Below are 22,128 nucleotides of genomic sequence, written 5' to 3'. Positions count from 1 at the left end.
GCTTTGTGGGTTCTGACGGTGTTGCTCCCACTGGGCTCGGTGATGGGAGGACAGGTGCCTTCTTAAGGCGGTCGTCCCTAGGTGAGTGTTGGGCTTACCACGACTTCTGCGTTGACAGCACAGGCTGCAGATGGCAACACTATTGTCAGCAGCTGACACGTTAAATAAGCCCACACTGCGGAGCCATGGGCCGGCGTCCTGGGAGCGCCAGATGTGACCGTGTATGGTGGATGGCTCGCTCCAGATACATTTGCAGTCTACTTTTTGCCTCCTGTGCACTGCGAGTTCTGCCTGCTTCTCCTCCCTATCTGCTGCTCTGTCTCTCCCTCTGAACTCCCCTCCTCTTCCTCTCTTGTGGGCACCCACGTGACGTCCAACGACACGTCATTGTTACCTTCACCAACACTGACATTAGAGATATCTGAGTAAGCAGCAACAGCGCGGACCACCCTCCTTTGGCTGAACTGGGTACTGTCGTCAGACCACTGGGTGGCGGCCGTTGCTACCTCCTCTTCCTCATCCGATGCCAAGAATGGCTGCGCATCGGTAAGGTCTGGAAATTGATGGGAAAATAATTCCTCTGACTCGAGTAGATGGGCTATGGTGGTGGTGGTGTCTTTGGGGGTGCACACAGCAGAGAGAGAGGAGGGTGCAGATACAGAGGATGAGGAGGGTGCAGAAGCAGAAGGCTGAGTGAGCCACTCAATCAACTGTGGTACGTCCTTTGACGTAATCACACGCACCTTCTCCAACTTCCCACTTAGGCTCCGGCCTGGTGCATCTGCCCATCCCCTACCACCCCTACGGAATGGCCTGCCTCTTCCTCTGCCTGTCATTTTCAAAATGACCCTGTGACAAAGTCCCTATAGAAGAGCAGTATTTGTAGAAGCAGGTATATAGAATCCCTTAATGAGTATTTGCTGGAAGCAGGTATATCAAACACCTTAATCAGTTTTTTGGGGGGCAACAGGTCGTCCCTAGGTGAGTGTTGGGCTTACCACGACTTCTGCGTTGACAGCACAGGCTATTAGTTGTTCCAATAGCGTTTGTACTTATGTATAGCTGCGGTATCTCAGCATAACCGCACACAAATGCTGCACAATACAAATGCACTATATATAAATTATATTATGGGTATATTACACTCCTGCCTCAATCAGTTTTTTGGGGGGGGCTACTGGTATATCACACCAGTTGAAATTAGTTGTTCCAGTAGCGTTTGTCCCTCTGTATAGCTGCGGTATCTCAGCAGGACCGCGCACAAATGCTGCACATGCACTATATATGAATTATATTATAGGTATATCACACCCCTGCCTCAATCAGTTTTTTGGGGGGGCAACTGGCATATCACAAAAGTTGCAATTAGTTGTTCCAATAGCGTTTGTCCCTCTGTATAGCTGCGGTATCACAGCAGAACCGCACACAACTGCTGCACAATACAATTGCACTATAATATATTTTCTGTTAGAAAGTATATTATAAGTATATCACACCACCCAGTATGTCACACATATTGATAGCACATATATTCCAGTCCTTAATAGGACTTTTGTGGCCCTATTTGCTAGCATTTGGTGTCCCTAAGGCCTCTTTCACACGGGCGTCATGTTTTTTGCCCGGATAAGAGGCGGGTGCGTTGCGGGAACACTCACGATTTTTCCACGCGAGTGCAAAACATTGTAATGCGTTTTGCACTCGCGTGAGAAAAATTGCGCGTGTTTGGTACCCAAACCCAAACTTCTTCACAGAAGTTCGGGCTTGGGATCGGTGTTTTGTAGATTGTATTATTTTCCCTTATAACATGGTTATAAGGGAAAATAATAGCATTCTGACTACAGAATGCATAGTATAATAGTGCTGGAGGGGTTAAAAAAATAATAATTTAACTCACCTTAGTCCACTTGCTCGCGTAGCCCGGCATCTCCTTCTGTCTTCATCTTAGCTTTTTGTAGCAACAGGACCTGTGGTGACGTCACTCCGGTCATCACATGATCCATCACCATGGTAAAAGATCATGTGACGGACCATGTGATGACTGTGACGTCCGGAGGCGGTTAAGTACCAGACAACCCCTTCAAGAAAAATTAATAATATAAATAAAAAATTACAAAAAACAAAAAGGCTGCACACCATTATATATACAAACAATAGAGCTAAGAAATGGGGGTTATTCTAGATAAAAGTGGTACGATACCGACTATGAGTAATGGAAGCTCTTAGCGCACATACGTGTCGGGCCCATCTACCAGGCGTCAAGGTGGCTTCCGCAGATGGGTCCCTACCACTAAATATACTGCCTCACTTTGGACTTACTTAAGCCTACAATATTCACGGCAGTGTAGGAACCAGCTACAAACGTACTCTGCTCAGATTTATGAAACCTTTTTTCCATAGCAACCAATCACAGCACAGCTTTAATGTTTCAAGAGCACTGTTGGAAGCGAAAGCTGTACGGTTATTGGTTGCTATGGGCAACACCATTTCCCCTTTAGACAGTCTCAGAAATCTCCCTGTGTACATCATATACACCTCAGTACTACAGTCCCTGTTTTTTTTTTTTTGTTAATAAATCACTCAGCATTATTGACAGCAGTAAAACGCGCACTGACAACACACCGGTTTCCATGGTGCCCAAAAGAAATCAGGAAGCGCTCGGTATCGTCTCTTCTGAGCACTTCCTGTTTTGGTTTGGCACCAGCGTGATGACGCACTTCCGGTGAGGCGGCGGGCGCGCTGTAGGAATTTGAATTGAGCATCGGGCGGGAATTGGATGAGCGCTGTGTATAAAGAGGTACCGGAGGGTGCGAGGGCACATAGATGTATGTGTGTAATATGTGTATCTGTGTGCAGGGGCCTGTACGAGTTGCAAAGCGGACGTCAGTATAGTTGGTGGACCACAAGTCCCAGCCCCGGGTTGTGAGGTCATTATAGATTCTGTTATGACATCAGCTGATTCAGAGCTGCCCAGGGACACTGTCAGTCACTGCGGTAATCAGTACGTCTTTGATGCGGTTGTGATGGTGTCCGAGCAGTGGAGTTGTGTCCTCCTGCGGCCCAATTGAACATGTGCGTTCTGTTTTTTTTTCTGCTCGTATGTGGAACCATTCACTTCTATGGGGTCGCAAAAAAACAACAACAAATGACTCCGCGTGCATTCCGTGTCTGTATGTCCGTTCTGCATAGACGGTGTCCTATTATTGTCCACATCACGGACAAGGCTAGGACTGTTCTGTTCCATCCTCCAAAATACGGGATGCACGCGACCGGTATCTGGGTTCTGTGGATCCGCAACTTACAGACCACAAAACGTCTAAGGGTCGTGTACATGAGCCCTAAGGCATAGACCATCTATCATACATGGGCCCCTACCGTAACTTGCGGTCCGCAGAACGGAAGGACTGGCCCTCAGTTTACCAGTTCTGTCCTTTTCCGTGATACAAACAAGAATAGGACGTTTTCTATTTATTTTTTTTTCTGGGGCCACGGGATGGAGGTACGGATGGGGACCGCGTGCGGTGTGCTGTCCGCATCTTTTGGGTGAATGGGTCTGCGTCCGAGCCTTAAAAAATGTGGACTCGGAACAATTCGTGTGCATGAGGCCCTAGAAGGGAATAAAGGCGGCTCCAGTATACTGGATATGTGGGCTTTGCTTGTCCTTTAATGCCCCTCCATGAGATGTGGCCTGCGGTTCCCACACATGATGGGCATTCTGCTGTAGGTACTGCATGCAGTAAGGAGACTATCCTCTGCATAGGACATTAGGCCGCACCGTAATGTTTTTCCGCATCTAATCTGAATTTTAACAGATTGAATGCTAGTTTTCTGGCGTACAGGGGATGAGTGCCCCCCGGGACAGTTTACACTGTGCATTTCTCAAAGGGGTATTCCCATCTCAGACATTGACAGGATATTGCTAGAGTTAGTGTCAGATAGGTGCGGACCCCACATCTGGACCTGCTCTTATCTCTCTAATAGGCCCCCCAAAGTGAAGGAAAGAGCAGCGTGCATTCATGGTGCGCTCTCCCTCACTTCAGGGGCCCAGCTGTGGGACTATATGACGTTGGTGGTGCATGCTAGCTATATACCGCCAATGTCTGATATAGGGAGAACCCTTTAATTGTCTCTTCTCGCTGCTGAAGACTGGCTCAATGGAATGTCTATGAAGCTGTCTTCAGCATTGAGGAGTTGTGGCCCCTGACTGTCGTGAGAACAGGGCCCATGTCCCCCTGTTTGAATGGGCATGTCACTCCAGTCAACTGTATGGGGCTGCAGAAGATAGCCGAGCTCATGTACTCGGTTCTGTCTGGTGGTCCCATAGAGCTCCTTTTCAAACTGTGGGACACGGCTTCCGTTCTCACGACTGGCAGGGGCCCCAGCGCTCGGACCCTCACCAACGAGCCGTCTGTGGACACGGGTAGTCCTGATCTAGCTGTGACTAATACGTAGGACGCACGGTCTGTGGACACGGGTAGTCCTGATCTAGCTGTGACTAATACGTAGGACGCGCGGTCTATGGACACGGGTAGTCCTGATCTAGCTGTGACTAATTCGTAGGACGCGCGGTCTATGGACACGGGTAGTCCTGATCTAGCTGTGACTAATACGTAGGACGCGCGGTCTATGGACACGGGTAGTCCTGATCTAGCTGTGACTAATACGTAGGACGCGCGGTCTATGGACACGGGTAGTCCTGATCTAGCTGTGACTAATACGTAGGACGCGCGGTCTATGGACACGGGTAGTCCTGATCTAGCTGTGACTAATACGTAGGACGCACGGTCTGTGGACACGGGTGGTCCTGATCTAGCTGTGACTAATACGTAGGACGCACGGTCTGTGGACACGGGTGGTCCTGATCTAGCTGCAGTGTTTCCATGCCAGGACAATCCAGCAGGTCATTTACATGACCCCTGGTGCCACACTTGTGTCCTAGGACACCAGGTAAGTCCCACAGTACTGCCACACTGATGGTCCTCTTCAGATCTCTACTGATAACGGCAGGGATATGTCATCTTATCGGCCGCTCACTTTCTGCAATTTGTATATACTGTATATATACTTCTCAAGGATTTGATTTTGTTTCTTCATGTTAAAGGTATAGTGCTGGGGTTTAATATTAATGACCTATCCTCAGGATAGGTCGTCAATATCTGATCGGCGGGGGTGCCAGAGGAGTGTAATGAAGAGGACGCGGCTCTTGCATGTAGTGCTGCCTTCTTTTTAAACAGCTGGTTGACCAGGTTGCCGGGTGTCGGACCACCACTGATCAGATACTGATCCTGAGGATAGCTCATCAATACTAACACTGCTATTCAGATGTGCCAGGAGTCCTAGAGACGGCTTGTCCTTCCCTTGCTCACGTACGGTATGAGTTTGGTGCTCTCATCAGTTTTCACCAGTGTCATAGACCTTGAATGGAGTGGCAGGTGCATGCTGGACTGCTGCTTTATTAAACCTCCTCCTAGCCCTGGTCTTGTGGCTTAGAGCTTCATTGACCGGATCCTAGTGATTGGTGACCCCTACCACGTGTAATCTCCTCCTCCCCGCTATGCCCTGCTGTAGGGACTGGTTCCTGTTTCTCTCGTGGACTACAGGCGGTAACAACCACCTTTTACCCACACATGAGGGAAGACCAGTGGGTTACCAAGCCTGCTGTTCGGAGAAGAAATGGTAGATTGCAAATCTGCGGTTGCCCGCCAGCAATTGGGTCGCCTTTTCACCGCTAAGTCCTCCCTATTTCCGACGTAGCTTCTCTCCCCAAGGGGCAGCACGCAGATGAATGTGACGCTGCTGGGACTAGGGTGAGCAAAAATAGTCAGACAGATAAGAATTACAGAGTGGCAGGTAAGTATATGTAGAGATCCCCCCCACCCTACTGTTCTGCCCTCGCCCACAGCCCTGAGAAGTGCATGGTGCCACCACTGACTACCTGTTTATTTCAGAGCTGCTTCTTTCTCTCCAGAGCTTCTAGGGCAGGGGTGGTGAACCTATGGCACGGGTGACAGAGGCGGCACTCTGAGCCCTCTCTGTGGGCACCCGCACCCTGTAAAAAATCTATAGTGTACCAATCTTCTCTGCCATTCATCAGCGCAGTGCGCACTATGAACAGCGCAGGCAGCGCACTCAATGTAGGCAGCTGTTATAGCTAAATAATAAAGTACATGGAAGATGCATTGTATTGGACTGTAGTATTCAGGTTAAATTGCTGTGTTTGCACTTACATAAGTGGGTTTTGGGTTGCAGTTTGGGCACTCAGGCTCTAAAAGGTCCCCCTTCACTGTTCTATGGTATTTTGAAGCTTTAGCTCAGTAGAACAGGGCCCATCCTTGTCTTGCCCTTGTCAAGATGGCACAACTTCTCCGCTCCACTCAGGCTGGCCTTTCTCTCTTTTCTTGGAGGGAGTTCGGTGCCCAGTTTTGGACCCCCGCTGATCTGATATTGATTACCTGTCCTGAGGGTAGGTCACCAATATTAAAATCTCCCGGAAAACCCCTTTAACCTCAAGTTGCCATGTTGTGTTTTTTTTTTTTTTTTGCTAAATATTGATTGCCCATTAGGCAATTTACCAATAATGTGAGGCACATGGAAGTGTAAGATGATAAAACCATGTGCCTCACATAAGGGTCCATTCACACGTCAGTTGTTTCTTTCCTGATCTGTTCCGTTTTTTGCGGAACAGATCTGGACCAGATCTGTACCCATTAATTTTCAATGGGTCCTGAAAAAAAACGGACAGCACAATGTCAGTTTTGTTTTCAGGACCCATTGAAAATGAATGGGTACAGATCTGGTCCAGATCTGTTCAGAAAAAAACGGAACAGATCAGGAAAGAAACAACGGACGTGTGAATGGACCCGAATAGTAACCCCATCAATATAGTGGGCAGCATGGAGTTAATGTGAGGCACATGATGGAGTTACATACTAGTAGGACTCGTTCACACAACCGTGCCGTTTTTTGAAGTCTGCAAATTGCGGATGCGCAAAACATGGATGGCGCATGTGTGCCTTCCGCAATTTGCAGAACGTAACAGGAGGCCTATTATAGAAATGCCTATTCTTGTCCGCAAAACAGACAAGAATAGGAAAGGAATCATAATTTTTGCGGGGCCACGGAACGAAGCAACGGATGTGGACAGCACACAGAGTCCGCATCTTTTGCGGACCTGTTGAAATGAATGGTTCCGTTTACAGACTGTATGCGGAACGCGAAATACGTTTGTGTGCACGAGCCCTTAATGTGAGGCACATGCTTTTATCAGTTTGGATATCCATGTGCTTCACATTAAGGGCTCATGCACACGACCGCGGGGCTGCCACTTGCGGATGACGGACCCATTCACTTGACTGGGGTTCACGATCCGTATCCAACGGTCCACACAGCAAAAAGTTGTGAATGCACTTCTTTATTTGTGGTGTGTAGGCACGGACAGAAAACCGACTGACGCACTCCGTAGTGCTTCCGATTCGTGCCTCTGTTCCTGCACCGCATTTCCCGGATTGCGGACCCATTCAAGTGAAGTGGGGTGCACACACCGGCCGGGCAACGGCTGTGTGCATGAGCCCTAATAGTAAATGATTCCATCATGTTCCTGACATTAACCCCATGTTGTCCACTATGTGAATAGGTACACAGTGGGGTTACTATTGGGCCTCATGCACACAGTTTATTTTTTACGATTAATCGAGTAATCTAATAAGAAAAACCTTCTTGAAATAACGTATTGCTTTATAAAAACAATAATTTTAATTCTTACAGTGGTATAGCAAATAATTGCACACACAAGGCTTCTTTCACAGCTGCAATATGCATTCTGTCAGAACAGCCGAAATGTACCGTATCGGGTATAGCGGGATACTGCCGGCTGCTGCAGCGATGACTGTAATGGGGTCCGGCCTTGTTACAGCATTCAAGCTGGGTTAGGCTGGACAAAAACAAACGCTTTGGACGATACCCAGCATGTATACTGGAAGATGGCCTTGGACCACATTATAGTCAATGAGAGCATATAGCTGGTTGTATCCGGCTATACCCAATACTGTATACTCCAGCAGGCTGTTCTTCTGCCAGAATGTGTAGCTAAGGCTATGTTGTGAACTCTGTCCGTCTGTCCCGGTGGAGGATCATACTGCCGGAGTTCATTGGCTGCCATGATGTTCTCCTTCACCCGGTGCCTCCATGCCATCCACCATGTCCCCCACTCCCCCAGATCAGCCCCTCCATGCCAAATCACAGGTGCCCCCATTAACCCCCCCGCCAATAACTTTATAAATGCCATTGCCAAATCATAGGTGTCCCCATTAACCCCTCTTATTGTAACTGAAGTAGGATAGATATCATCTAAGAAATCTTAACCTCTTCTCTTTTGGTGTCGCCAGGTTACAATGTCAAAGCGGGAAGCATTTATACAGGCCACGGAAAAGGAGAAAGTAGAACAATTCTTAAACTTCATCAGGCTACATGTAAGTACTGTGCTAGCGATCATGTAAAGGGGGTCTCCGCTTTGGACGATCTCTACTGATAAGAAAAGGGTAAAACTAAGCATTACACAATACTAGTTCAAACCAAAGAGTTGTCCTTTTGATGCACGGTACAATACAGGAGCTGCTTTCACGTCTGCGCTGTTAACTCATAACTGGAGTTAAATGGATCCGTGTCATGTAATACATCCAGATGCATCAGTTTCGGCCGGATCCAGTTGTATTGAATCAAAACTGAACAAACCGGATCTGGTATGAAAACCATTGTAAGTCAATATGCGCCTGATCCGTTTTTTTCACTAACAAAAAAACTGATCCGGCACCATTTACTTACATTGATTTATACGCTGCATCCGTTTTGTTCCGTTTTTAACAGACACAAAACCACAGCTTGCAGCGGATTTGTGTCCGGCATCAAAACGGAACGGATGCATACTGAAGCATCATGATCAGTTTTGTCCCCATTGACAATGATTGGGGACAGAAATGAACCGTTTAATTCCGGTTTTGAGGTCCTCTGCTGCATCTCAAAACCAGAATTGAAAACCCAGATGTGAAAGTAGCCATGTTCAGCACCAGTCGGCTACTTCCAATGAGAGCAAACTTTCTATGCATTCATCTGGATCTCTCCAGGATTAGACACTTCATTATGGAGGCCGCATGGAACGCGCCTTATCCAATGACCTGACTTATGTAACATTATTAGAGAATAGTGTGAATCGGATATTGAATATCGCATTTCTAACATTTCACAGAATGATGCGTCCGATCCTTTTGATCTGAATGAATTACTTCAAGAGTTGCCAAGGAAGCAGAAAGAGGAATTATGGCAGAAGCTGAAGACTTTACTGTCAGACACTTTGGTGGCAAATCCAGTGGAATCGTGGAACATACTAGACGATGACAGTGATGATGACATGGAAGTGGAAGGAGCTTCGGATGTGGTAAATACCGTTATAGATTCATTTTTTTTATTCATATGTCGCACATAAAATGTTCTGCAGCGCAGTTCAGGTACCCATTGGGACACACCAAGGGGGAGATTTATCAAGACCGGCCTCGTCATAAATTAGGCACATCCTCCATACGCCTAAACAGATCTACGGCAGCTCAGATCTGCTGTAGATTTCGGACTTTATTTGTGCCTGAAAACTGCCATAAATAAAGATTAATTTGCTGCGCCTGTGGGCCACGCCCCTTCCTGCCCCCTATCCACACACCCTTAATGGGGTTTTCCCATCTCAGACAATGGGGGCATATCGCTAGGATATGCCCCCACTGTCTGATAGGTGCTGTTCCCACCGCTGGGACCCACACCCACAATGAGAAAGGAGCCAGGAAATGAACGGAGGGTGCACCGCGCATGCGCAGCCGCCCTCCATTCTTTTCTATGGGGCCTCCGAAAATAGAAGAGCGCTGGCTGGGCTATTCGCGTCTGCCCCATAGAAATGAATGGCAGCATGGGCCGAGCTTGTGCGGTTTGCTGCCATTCACTTCTATGGGAGCAGCGCTTGGTGGTGGACGGACCACTGGAAATCCAGGGTCCTTCAGCCACAGTGCTCCCCGCTTAGGTCTCGTTGCAGGTGCGGGTCCCAGCGTTGGGACCAGCACCTATAAGACAATGGGGGCATATCCTAGCGATATGCCCCCATTGTCTGAGATGGGAATACCCCTTTAATGAAAATTGGTGAGGAGGGCATAAAAACTGGGAGAGAAGAAAATGTAAAAACTATTTGCGAACATAATTTCAGGTGCATTAAAGATAATACATTTCCCACTACGTTCCAGTTTATTATATATATTTTTTTTGTGTGTGTGTGGTAGGAAACGGGAGAACCCATTGAAACCCACACAGACAAATGGAGAGCATACCCGCTCCATACAGAAGTTGCTTGATACAGTGCTAGTTACTGAGCAACTCTGCTGCCCCCTATAGATCAACACCTTCCATCCATGCAATAATTTCTCATGGGAGAGTTTAATCTGTTTTATGGTAGATATTTACTGAAATGTAAATTGCTTAGATATCACTTTGCTAATATGTTATTCTATAGCTGCAGGCGCAGCCATTGGCACCTGCACATTATAGGCAGCTAGTCATAGACTGTTTATTAAACCAATATTTATTCAACATAATGCTGGTTTAGAGCATTGATTGTTACCTACAACCTGACGCTCTCGTCTCTGATTGAGGGTCATGTATCTAGTCCCGTCCATCAGCAAGCTCCGTTGACTAACACTGTACATGACATTAGAAACTAGCACATTGGAGGCCCCTGGTAGACAAGACTGGTCACGTGGCTCTCTATCGGTGGTCAGAGCACGGGCGGTAAGTAATAGTCCTGTAATCATGTATTACACATTTTAACTCCTTCACTCACCTAGATGTAACTGTATGTCACAGGTGTGTGAAGAGTATATAGAACTAAACCACCTGCATACGTGGTGGGGGTCAGCTGACCACAGTAGTCCGTCTGTCCTGCAATCACCCACCTCACTCCCTGCGGCAGAATCGTGGATGCAGAACAGTTGTCATGGCCTTCTGAATGCCCCCAGGCCTGCCATGTTACCACAACTATTACATGCATAATGTGCCATTAAAATCACCACTCACAGCAATACAGAATTATTACTGTGAATAGTACAAATTATTGCAGGTTTAAGTCACCTGAGCACGGCTGTGGAGTCGGTACACCAAAGGTCCAACTCGGACTCCTCTTTTATCAGAGTCCGACTCCTTCATAAATGGCCAATAATTAATAATAATAAATTTCCTGTGGTAAAAGGGTAATATTGGGCTTTTTCCCGCCGTTATATCAATAATCAGGCTGCTTAGAACGTAAAGAAGACTTGTTGAAATACAATTTTTGAACAAATGACTTAAAGGGAAAGTGTCACCTAGAAAACACAGCCAACTGGTGACATGGCTGCATAGGGATGAAAGCAGTGACACTATATAGACCTCTACTGTACTTTTTAGTGGCCGGAATTATGTAGAAAATGCTTTTTGTTGCTGCTGTGATGGGTCAAGGCGGCACTTTAAAGGGGTATTTCCATATTGAAAGACATGACCGCAGGGCCCCAGCCTCTATGTCCTAAGCTGGGGACACCGGGAGGCCGGAGAAAGCCAAAGCAGTGGAGTTGCGCAGTTTGGTAACTCCCATTGACTTGAGTTTACAAATGATGTAGCTCCAGAAGCTATGCTGTTTACATAACTATCGATGGCCTCCTGGTGTCCCCGGGTCGGGACATAGAGGCCGGAGAGAACCTCGGCAGACATGTTTTTTCAAAATTTAAATGCACCGGCCCAACACCTCTCTCGACTCTGCTACACCACCCTCTTCATCCTCTCCCATCGTGATTGACGGACAGAGCTCACCGAGCCCTGCTAAAAACCTGTGCCTGTACCATCCGAGAGATACAGCTTACTTGTCACTGAGCGGGTCCAGAGCAGGCGGTTTCTGTCACTGACGGCATAGGTGCGGGTTTTCAGCAGGCCGGGCACTTCAGTGCCTCATTCACTCCTCTTTGACCCTTCACAATGACAATAAAAAGCATTTTTTTTTAGAAGGTTTCAGCCATGGACAAGTACAGTAAAGGTAGGGATAGACTCACGACCTCTGTAGCTATGTCACCAGTTTTAAGTTCCCCTTTTAAATTCCTGTAACTAACCATGCAATAACTGGAAAACTTTTGTTTTGCGTTAATAATAAGAAATCTTTATATTTGTCCTCAGAAAGTGTTGCCTTAGTCAGATCCTCCTTCATGGATGCCCCGAGAGCAGAGAACAACCTCTCTACTACTCTCTGGTGGCAAGGCAAAGTACAAAATATAAAAAATCTAATCGCCCCATTTCTCATTTATCATATTACGAAAAAAATTACAAATATACATAATTGGTGTCAGAGCATCTGAAATGTCCAGTCTACTAAAATGTCATGTTTGTTACCCTGTACAGGGAACACTGTAAAAAAAAATCCCAACGCCTCCCCCCAAAAAAATGACCATGAAACAAAGGATCCCGAGAATGCCATGGCTGTATGCCTATTAGGTTTGCCAAAGGCAAGAATTGATTGCTTTGGGGGCTTTCCTGGATTTTGATATTGATTGCCTGTCCACAGGATAGGTCATGAATATCTGATTGGTGGGGATCTGACTCCTGGCCCCCCAGCTGATCAGTTGTACAAAGAGGCAGTGGTGCTCCATGACTGCTTAGACCTCTTTATAGGCCGTGTGAAGTAACGTTCATCAGTCACATGGCCTATGGGGGCTGAGCTGCGATACCGAGCGCAACGGACAGCACTGTGCTTGAAAAGCTGCGAGGCCGTTGTACTCACCAGAGCGCCAGTAAGCGCCACAACTTCCTCAAACGGCTGAGTCGGACCACTGCCGATCTAATATAGATGACCCTTTCCGAGGAAAGGCCATCAAAATAAAAATTACGGAAACCCCCTTTAATTTTCCCCACCCTAAAATGAAGTAATAAAAGTTAGTAACAATTTTTATGTGCCCCAAAGTTATGGCTCTTGAAATCAGGTGAAAAGAGGTATTCTGGTAATTTCAAGTTATCCTCTCCAGTACTTAAATGGTAAAACTGTGGGTATATCTATGCTCTCTACTATGATTACTGAATTACTCAGATGTTCTTTTTCTGCTCTTCTTAGAAACGCACAATGGAGGTCATACATGGAGTAACCACTGTTGCCACAGTGTCTGTGTCTGTAATAGATGGCGATATAACCTACGGAGCTCTTCTAGAATGTGCCACCATTCTCCGAGGTAGGGTTCTGTGGATTTTTTTCCTTTCCCATCTAGTGTTTTGTTGCGCCAAATTAAATGACAAACGTCACGGCTGACAATCGAGAGGCAGCATGCTTGGTAACAGATTAGTGGGGTTCTCTGATATTTGAAAGGTTTGCCAAAATCAAGCTGCTGGGCACACCCACAGTCTGCTGTTAGCGCTGGACAGGGTGGCTAAAAATCAAAGATTTAAAAAAAAAAAATAATCCCAATTTTTTTTTTTTTATTTAAATCAGATTTTTTTTTTATATAAAATGCTTTTTGAGGATAATATATTACCATCCAAAGGTTATTCTATCATGAAATAAAGATTTGTTTTTTAATTATGTAGAATAAGGCTGTATATGTTACATTTTTTGGGTAAATAAATCCCATTAATCCAGTCACAATGTCATGCTCTTCCAGAGGTTTTTGTAAGATTATTGGGCAGTTTCTCTGCCTACAAGATATTATCACAGATTCTTGGTTTACTTTTGCAGTTCTCAAAACTGAATTTGACTCGGCAGAGATCACATGCCTCTTCTTCACAGCAAAAATGTTATAACATGAACAGAGTTGGGAAAAATACCTTAAAGGGACACTGACAGGCCCGATAAACATATTTAGTTATTCCTATGCAGTCATAGGTCTGTGTATTCCAATCACATAAGAGTACCCCCTGTCCGCATTTTAAACCATGTAAAAACAACTTTATAATCAGCTGTCAATCACATTCCTTTATGCCCAAGGGGCGGTTTTTCACATTTCTTTATGCCCAAGGGGAGTTTTTACTCCTACCTTTGTGCCCAGCCGTGCCCCAACTGTCGCTTCCTAGCGCCGCCCAGCTCATTTTTATTCACTGCGTTGGGCGGCTTTTACAGTCCCCGAGCCGGCGCAGCAGGAGACGCTGGCATTGAATAAGGGACGCAGGCGCACTGCGAGTGAGGTTGCCGGGCAAGTTATCCGGCACACGCGCAGAAGGTACAAGTGAGTTCAATGCAGCAGGAGACCCTGGCATTGAACTCACTTGTACCTTCTGCGCGTGCGCCGGATAACTTGCCCGGCACCCTCACTCGCAGTGCGCCTGCGTCCCTTATTCAATGCCAGCGTCTCCTGCTGCGCCTGCGCTGGCTCGGGAGGATCGGGGACTGTAAAAGCCGCCCAGCGCAGTGAATAATAATGAGCTGGGCGGCGCTAGGAAGCGACAGTTGGGGTGCGGCTGGGCAAAGGTAGGAGTAAAAACGCCCCTTGGGCATAAAGGAAGGTGATTGACAGATGATTATAAAGTTGTTTTTACATGGTTTAAAATGCGGACAGGGGGTACTCTTATGTGATTGGAATACACTTTAATAGACCTATGACTGCATAGGAATAACTAAATATGTTTATCGGGCCTGTCAGTGTCCCTTTAATCCTAACTTCTACAAACCTATGAATACAGAATCAACCTAATCAAACTAATATGAAATGTTGTTATTCTTAAAATCTTCATCTACTTGCATATTATAAGTTATACCAGCAAGAATTAGTCTTTATGTAGAAAACTATGATTTAAATCAAGCCTTACGACAAGTGATTTAAATTGTGATTTAAATCAAATCCACCCTGGTGCTGGAGGACTGGGGAATCCTTTCCAAAACGAAACGTTCCCATTCATGCCACCGATTAATGTAGCTCTGGCGTGGCTCCATAAATGAGCCCTAAGGATAAAATCCATTTGAATGCAGTCCAGGCAGGAATTGCTCTTAATCTTGTGTACAAAAGAATCCAAACAGTCTGGGCTAGATACAGACTCCGCCACTGAGCATGTCTGACCATGTTAGGTGGACGTTTTGAGAGGAAATACCAAAAAAAATAAAAATAATAATTGCCGGGGGGCATCATCACAGCACCATGGGTATACGCCCAGCTACCACTAGGAGGCGACACTAGATATGAAAAAGGTTGGCTCCGCCCAGGTAGGCTATACACAGATCTCCACAGACTCTAGGCTAAACAGTTTTAGTCTAGTTTCTGTAGGAGGCAGACATGACCTGCTGTATTTTTGCAAGTCTTGCTGCTTTTTTATGTTTATTCTTTTATTTTATTCCTTTTTCTTTTTGTCTGCAGGTCTCTGCCTGCTGCAGGATGGGGCTCCATTGTGGATATCCACATTAGTTGCACCCCTGCAGGCGCGTACTTTGAGTACCTTGCCGGTCACCCAGTCCTCCGTTACAGCACTCACAGTGGCATGCAGGTAATCCCTGCGGCGCCTGAAGACGTCGGGCGGTCAGTATGACCCCCCTGCGTCCCTGTCCCATGGGGTCTCAGGTTAGTTCCCCTTCTTGGCTGGGGGTGGGTTTCACTTCATTCGGGGGGCTGGGAAACCCTTCTCCTCCTGGCCACCCATGCCCCCCTCCTCGGACTTCCCTTCTACCTTAGTCCCCCTCTTCTTCTGGGACTACGCCGCTTCTCTCTGGCCTGTCCTCGGGTCCCAGGTGTGCCTTTTGCCCTGTTTTTCCCCTCCCTGAGTGTCGCTTCTCCTCAGGAGCCCCCCATACCAGTTTTTTTTTTCTTTCCGGAGGGCCCCCGGCTTCCCGTGGTTCCGTCCCGCTGACAGCTCACTTTTTACGGCCGCTTTATTATCCAAAACCCCGGCCTTTACCTTGACTAGGCCGCATCACTCCCCCCCCGCCCCCCCCCCCCCCAATCATTCAAGTGCCAGCTTTAGTCCCGTGGGCAGAGTTTTTACTTAACTCTGGCTTCAGGGCCTCCATCTTGCCAGCATCAAAGATCAGCCCACGCAGCACTCCTTCGGGGACACAGCACCTGGGGCCCAGTAGGACAGCCGCCGGCTGACTGTGTGTTTTTTGTTTGTTACGGCTTTCAGGCTGACAATGCTGAGAAGCCCCCCATTCCCAGCCCACCTTCTCGGTTGCCACGTAGGTCCCGCTCACCCCCTACATCCTGGTTTTCTCCCAGGAAGGGACTAGCACTGAGGGAAACGCCTCAGGTTTCTCCTGCCTCATTGGTGGACTCCTCTGCACTGAGTCTGATTTTGAACAGAGCACCAGGTGGTCTTTCATCATACAGAATCTCTCTGGGTGGTCAAAGACAGATGTCCACTTAGGAACCTCTCCTCTCCAGGGTTGGAACCCCCTTTAGTGGATTTTCAGATGGCAGTCCCCTGGTTGCACAGGTAATTATCCACACAGGTAAGTCAGCTTGCTGCCTCTCCAGTAGGTGGTGCTTTACCCGCCACTGAGTTTAGCACGCCGTTCGCTTGGGCCTTGCCGTTGTCTGCACCTGTCAATTCCTTCCCCCTTCCTTGGGGGTTTAATTGTGCTCTGCTGGTAGCTGGTTTCTACTTGTCAGTGCAGTCTCTCCTGGCTTCCCCAGGCGAATTTGGCATCCTTTTCTGACATATGGATGTCTGCCGATTCTTTTACAAAATCCAGGGTGCTGTACGTGCCCTTTCCAGGACAGTGTTATACAGTATGCTAGTCACTACACTTCGGATGGTTGGTTAACCAGCGCTGATGTTTTTTACCCTATGGTTGCTACATTTAATTTTTCCTTTGATAATCTGGCTATTATTGTCCTCATGTGGTCCAGTTCTGTGGACCCTACTTGAGCCCCTGACTGGATAATCCTGCTTGGAGTCCCTGCCCCAATGGTTCTTAGACCATCTAGCTACCCTGGCCTTCACTGGTCGGTTCCCTCTGGGGAAACTACTCATGGCATCTCTGACTGCACATGCTCTGTATGACAGCTGCTTCTAGGCTTGTTTCCCTCTTGAGATTCTAATCTCTCTTCCCATCTCCCCAGGTTCAGGTCCTGGTACCTTGGAGTTGTTGCTCCGGTTTGCGATTTACATTTGTTTTGGCCACTTCTGGGATGGAGCTTTCCCTCGATTTGAGAACTGTTCCTCTTTAGGCTGTTTGGAACCCCCTCTCTTCTACTTCAATATCTCTCAGACGAGTGCGTCTCCAGTTGTATCACCAGGGCCTGAGACTGGTTCCTTTTTTCCTGAGGCTTTATGTGGCCAGGGATTCTCTGGTCTTACATTTCACAGTGATGTTTTGTTCCAGTTTTTCTGAGGCTAGTCTCGCCTCCTTTGTACGGGACGCATGTCTTTACGTTCCATTCTCCTGGCTATTACCGAGGACCCTCTTCTCCCCCCAGAGCTTGGCTGCTTTCTCTGGCAGAATGGGGTTTCCACCTTCTCCTAGGGTGTTTCCCTTTTCCCACCTGCCTTGCAGTGGAAGGAGTCTTGCTCCCTTCCCATAGTGAGTCTTTGCTATTATTTCTCTCAATCGTTCAGCCTCCAGTGCTTCCCCTGGCCTTCACATGGTGTTTGCCACGGACAGGCCACGTTTTTGGTCTGAAACAATTTAGAGGTTTTTTTTCCTTGCCGGATCCTCTTACTGGTCGGGTTCCCTTGCTTCCAGGCCTTATGGTATCGCCTTCCTTTTGCCGAGGGGTGGTCCACTAGGTCTTCCTTTAGCTTGTCTCCAGGATTTTTTTTTTTCCCTTGGTTTAGGGCTGCTGCTGTCCTTTTCCCAGACATATTCGGCAGACTCGATGGGCCAAATGGTTCTTATCTGCCGACACATTCTATGTTTCTATGTTTCTTTCCCCCCTGGTCCCCTCATAGTCTAATTTTTCTTGTTGGGTCTGTCCTCTTATAGATCCTCCACTTGGAGCATCCTTTTATGTGCAGAGCGCTAGGTCATTACCAACAGATGCCTTCCAATTGTGCTGCTCTCCTGTTTCTTCAGGGGGAGCCCTGGCTCTTCCAGATCCTTCCTCGGGCTCTCTAGTGCGCACTTGTTCAACTCTTGGTTCTTGCGCAGGACATCTAGCCCTGCTCACTATTCTCTAGCTACTTATTTTTACCACCTTGGTTGGAGCTGGGTGCTTCCCCTTGTTCCCTTCTTGCATATGGCCTTTTTTCCCCAGGCACTTGTCCTTGGGATCTTGGCGGTCTCCCATCATTTTTTTCTTTGGACTCTTCCTGGTCCTGGAGCCTCTCGGCTCACTTCCTTAGTTTTCTATCTACCATTTCATTCTGTGGCCTCTCCTGGTCATGTTGGGTCACATGGTTCTCCTGCACCTGTGTGCCCAACTTTTTTGCATGAGATTTCCTTCCCACCCTCGGGGACTGCTTTGGGACGTCCCGTGGTGCTGTGTCCCCCAATGACATTAACGAGAAAATTGGCATTTCTCGCCCAGTTTCCTTGGGGGACACAGAAGACCTTGGGTATAGCTCATCTCCATAGGAGGCGTGACACTAAGTGAAAACTGTTAAGCCCCTCCTCCACAGCTATACCCTCAGCCTGGAGAGAGAGACTGCCAGTTTTTTGCTTAGTGTCCAAGGAGGCAAGACACTCCCTGCTACTGCAGGGCTGTTTTCTCCTTTGTTTAATTTTTAGATTTTTACTTTTTTATTTCTTTTTGTTCCAGATCATCAGGGACAACAGAGTCGCACTAGACCTCTCTGTTCTCCCGGGGTTGAGCTGCGCCAGTGCCGGGCTCCCGCACTGCTGCCTCCCCCACAGAAGGCAAGGTGGACCAGGGCAGCCCAGCTCCCCTGCATCCCGCCAGCGCAAGGGTCGCCCGCACGCCAAGTCCCTCGCCAGCGTCCTGCCACTACGGTGCCAGTAGCTGAAGGGGCGACCCTGCTGGAACGGACCGAGGGTGAAGACGGCTGTGGTAAGAGAGAGGCTTCTCCAGCCCTACGTCCCCCTCCCTGGCCATCCTGCGTGCTGGACTCCCATGCTGGTCCCGGCGGACCTACGCTGGCTCCTGGGCTAGCTGTTGCCCAATAATTATATAGCCCCACACCACCACCATACTGGTGGCCGCAGGGCGACAATACAATGCCCCTCCATAGGGGATTGCACAGGGGTGAGCATGGCATTGCTGTGGAGGAATATAGGGCCAGAGACCTGCTCCTAGCTGCCCCTAACACAGGGGTTATGCCGTCCATCCCCCTTGCCGGTCGCAGTTCAGTAGGGGGCCCACGCTAGCTGCCCCTGTCTCTCTCTCCCTCCTTAGGGGAACTACAGATGTCCATTAGGGCAGGGGGTGCAGTGCTGGCTTCCGGGGTCTCCCTCCTTACCGGTGTGCTAGAGCCAAAGGGCCGCTCCAGGCGCTGCCAGACGCAGGGCCTCGCGGCCTGCACGATGCTCCAACAGGCCCCGGCCGACTGCTGATGCTTCCGATCGGCCGGGTGCCGCAGACTTTGACCCAGGCTTTGGCCTGCTGCTCCGGACCTCTGTCTCTGCCGGCCCGCGGGTTGGGCACCCGCGGCCGTTTGGTACATGCGACAGCCGGCTCCCTCCAGGTCCCGGCTCACCGTCGTTGCCTCTTGGCCGGCCGGGCGCCGCAAAAATCTAGGCCCCGGCTTCGGGTCCTACTAGGCCGCAACATCCCGGCCTCTGTTGGAGGGGGCGGGAACGTCTCGCGGCGCGAATTCTTCCCGCCCGCACGTCCTCCGCCCCCCCAGAGGATCGCAGCGCCGCCCCCCAGGCCGGATCTTTGTTAACCTGTTGGGTGCCGGCTATCTCCAAGGGCCGGCTCCCTTCTGGAGGACCCCCTCTATGTCCTGGTGGGCTTCCTAATAAGCCTATACGAGGCTATGTCTCTCAGTGCCTTGGGAGGACTGTATGGTGGCCCTTTCTTGCCTCAGAGTGGCTATGTTTTAAAAAAAAAAAAAAAAAAAAAAAAAGGGCTTCCATGGCGGAGTTATTAAATAACGGAATGGCTGCGCAGGACGCTGCAGCATGATACAGTGGTGCTGGCTGCATGCTATGCTTCCCTTCCGTAGGCGGCATGTCGCGCTCCCCGGCTGCGGTGCTGACCGGCTGCAAGTCTCCTCTTTAGGCGGACCCTTGCCATCTACCGGGATACGGCGCTAGCCAAGTGTAGGCGCCCCCTCTTCCGCCCGTCCTATGGCAGGACATCACCTTTCCAGTTATGGTGCTGGCCATGGGCATGAACCCCTTCCTGAGTGGAATTCTGCGCTCTCTGGCCGCAGGCTAGCCATGTGCATAACCCCCTTCTATAGGTGGAATACTACATTCACCGGATCGGTGCTGACCATGGCACGACACCCCCCTTCCTTAGGGGAACGCTGCACTCACTGGTTGTAATGCTGGACAGGTGCATGTCCCCCTTCTGGGGCGGAATAATTGCACTCACCGGATTCAGTGTTGGCCATGGGTACGACACCCCCCCCCCCCCTCCTTAGGGGAACGCGGCACTCTCACTGGATTCCCTGCCGGCCATGTATGTAACCCCCTTCGGCGGAACGCTGCACTCCCGCTGTGTTCGCTGTCGGCCATGTGTATGAAACCCTTCTATAGGAGGAATTCCGAATTCTCGCCAGATGCGGTGCTGGCCATGTGCACGTCCCCCTTCCATAAGCGGAACACTGCTCTCTTACTGGATTTACTGCCGGCCATGTGCATGACTTCCTTTCGTAAGCGGACGGCTGCACTCTTATTGGTTTGCATTTCTCGCGGTAGGTTGCTGGCCACGTGCCTGAATGCTTGCACTCTCACCAGATCCGCTGACGGCTATATGCATGGCCCCCTTCCGTGGGCGGTGTTCCGCACTCGCGCTGGATTGCTGCCGGCGTGGCCATGCCTCTTCTCCTCAGGCGACATTCATGCACCTTTTTTACTGACTGGGTGTCATTGTGCCAGCACGTTGCCGGCCAGGTGCATGACCCCCATCCATGGCGGATGCTCGCGCTCTCCTGGGATGCGATGGTAGCCTTGTGCACCTCCCCCCTTTTTGTTTGGGTCACTGCATTTTCACCAAATGCGTTGCGGGCCGTGAGCATGGCTCTAGCAGGGGTGCGCTGCTTGCACCCCCTTTGGGAATGGTGCTGGCCTTGTGCTTCATTCCATGGGCGGAAATTTGTACGCTCACGAGATTCACGGCTGTCCGTGTGTATGCTGTACTGGACGTTCCCCTTTCATGGGCGGAGTAGTTGCACTCTCGCGAAATTCGGTGTTGGGTAGATTATTGCACAATCTTTTATTGCTAGGATATCCGGTGCATGCCCCCCCTTTTCAGGGCCTTTCCACTCTTGCCATCGGCAGAGTTGCCAGGTACCTTCCCCCCCTTTTTTTCCGGGCGGACTACTTGCGTTCCTTCGCATGCCGGTACTGGTCTTGTGCATAACTCCCTTTCGGGCTGCACTTTACACTTCCGTGGATACTGTGGGACGCTGTGGCTGTGCGCTCTGTGCGTTGTTTTGGGCCGTGTATGCCTTCTCCTCCCTTGGGTGGGTTGGCCTTCTCGCTACCTGCAGGGTTGCTAGTACGTATGCCTCCCTTCTTCCTGCGACATACTTTTTTTCTCTCTGGGGTGTGTTTGCTTGTCGCAAGCTTGCACTTTCTCTGAGGAGATCGTTCTGTCCACTTGTGAGCCTAAGGTGTTGTTGTCCGACACGCGACAATGGATGCTCAATGTATTCACAGCTGTATATCTTGTATGTACGTAGACGGGCTCTGCTGGCTCGCTACTGCACTGAGCTGAGTGGTACCCATTCTCCGGTGGGGTCCCGTTGTTGTCGGCACCCACCATGTTCGTTGGCCTTTCCACCTGGGGAGTGTTCGGGGTTCCTTGATGCGTACCCATTCGTCATTTAGTGGCATTGTTTCCCTACGCAACCGGTCGGGGTCGAGAGTGTTGTCTACAGTGCCGCTCGACCTCTACGTTGGCTCTGGCGGGACTACGGTTCCCTCGCCTACTACCATTTCCTCTTCTCGGATGCAGTGTGGTGTGGGTCCTTCCTATTGGCGCCCTTTGCGCTCCAGTCTGTTGCTGCCAGGTTCAGACTGCTCCTCTCGGGTAGGTCGCCCAACTCTTC

The 22,128-nt window shown here is 49.2% G+C and overlaps 1 protein-coding gene across 2 annotated transcripts in view; it reads left to right on the top strand.

Annotated features, from left to right (window-relative positions):
- Positions 1-2,699: 2,699 nt before the first annotated feature.
- NCAPG2 (non-SMC condensin II complex subunit G2) overlaps positions 2,700-22,128 on the top strand; it is an 85,089-nt gene continuing 65,660 nt past the window's right edge. The window contains exons 1-4 of one of the 2 annotated variants that reach the window (XM_044294277.1): positions 2,700-2,794; positions 8,382-8,465; positions 9,239-9,427; positions 13,148-13,262. In XM_044294277.1, coding sequence (XP_044150212.1) covers positions 2,774-2,794; positions 8,382-8,465; positions 9,239-9,427; positions 13,148-13,262 — 409 coding nt within the window. In that variant the 5' untranslated portion in view covers positions 2,700-2,773. Of the gene's footprint in view, positions 2,823-8,381; positions 8,466-9,238; positions 9,428-13,147; positions 13,263-22,128 lie in introns of both variants that reach the window. The other variant, XM_044294278.1, reaches the window with a different exon arrangement.

The sequence above is a fragment of the Bufo gargarizans genome, chromosome 5 (assembly GCF_014858855.1).
Source record: "Bufo gargarizans isolate SCDJY-AF-19 chromosome 5, ASM1485885v1, whole genome shotgun sequence".
Classification (NCBI taxonomy): domain Eukaryota; kingdom Metazoa; phylum Chordata; class Amphibia; order Anura; family Bufonidae; genus Bufo; species Bufo gargarizans.
The sequence above is the reverse complement of the archived record's forward strand: the minus strand, read 5'-3'. Positions and strand labels throughout refer to the sequence as shown.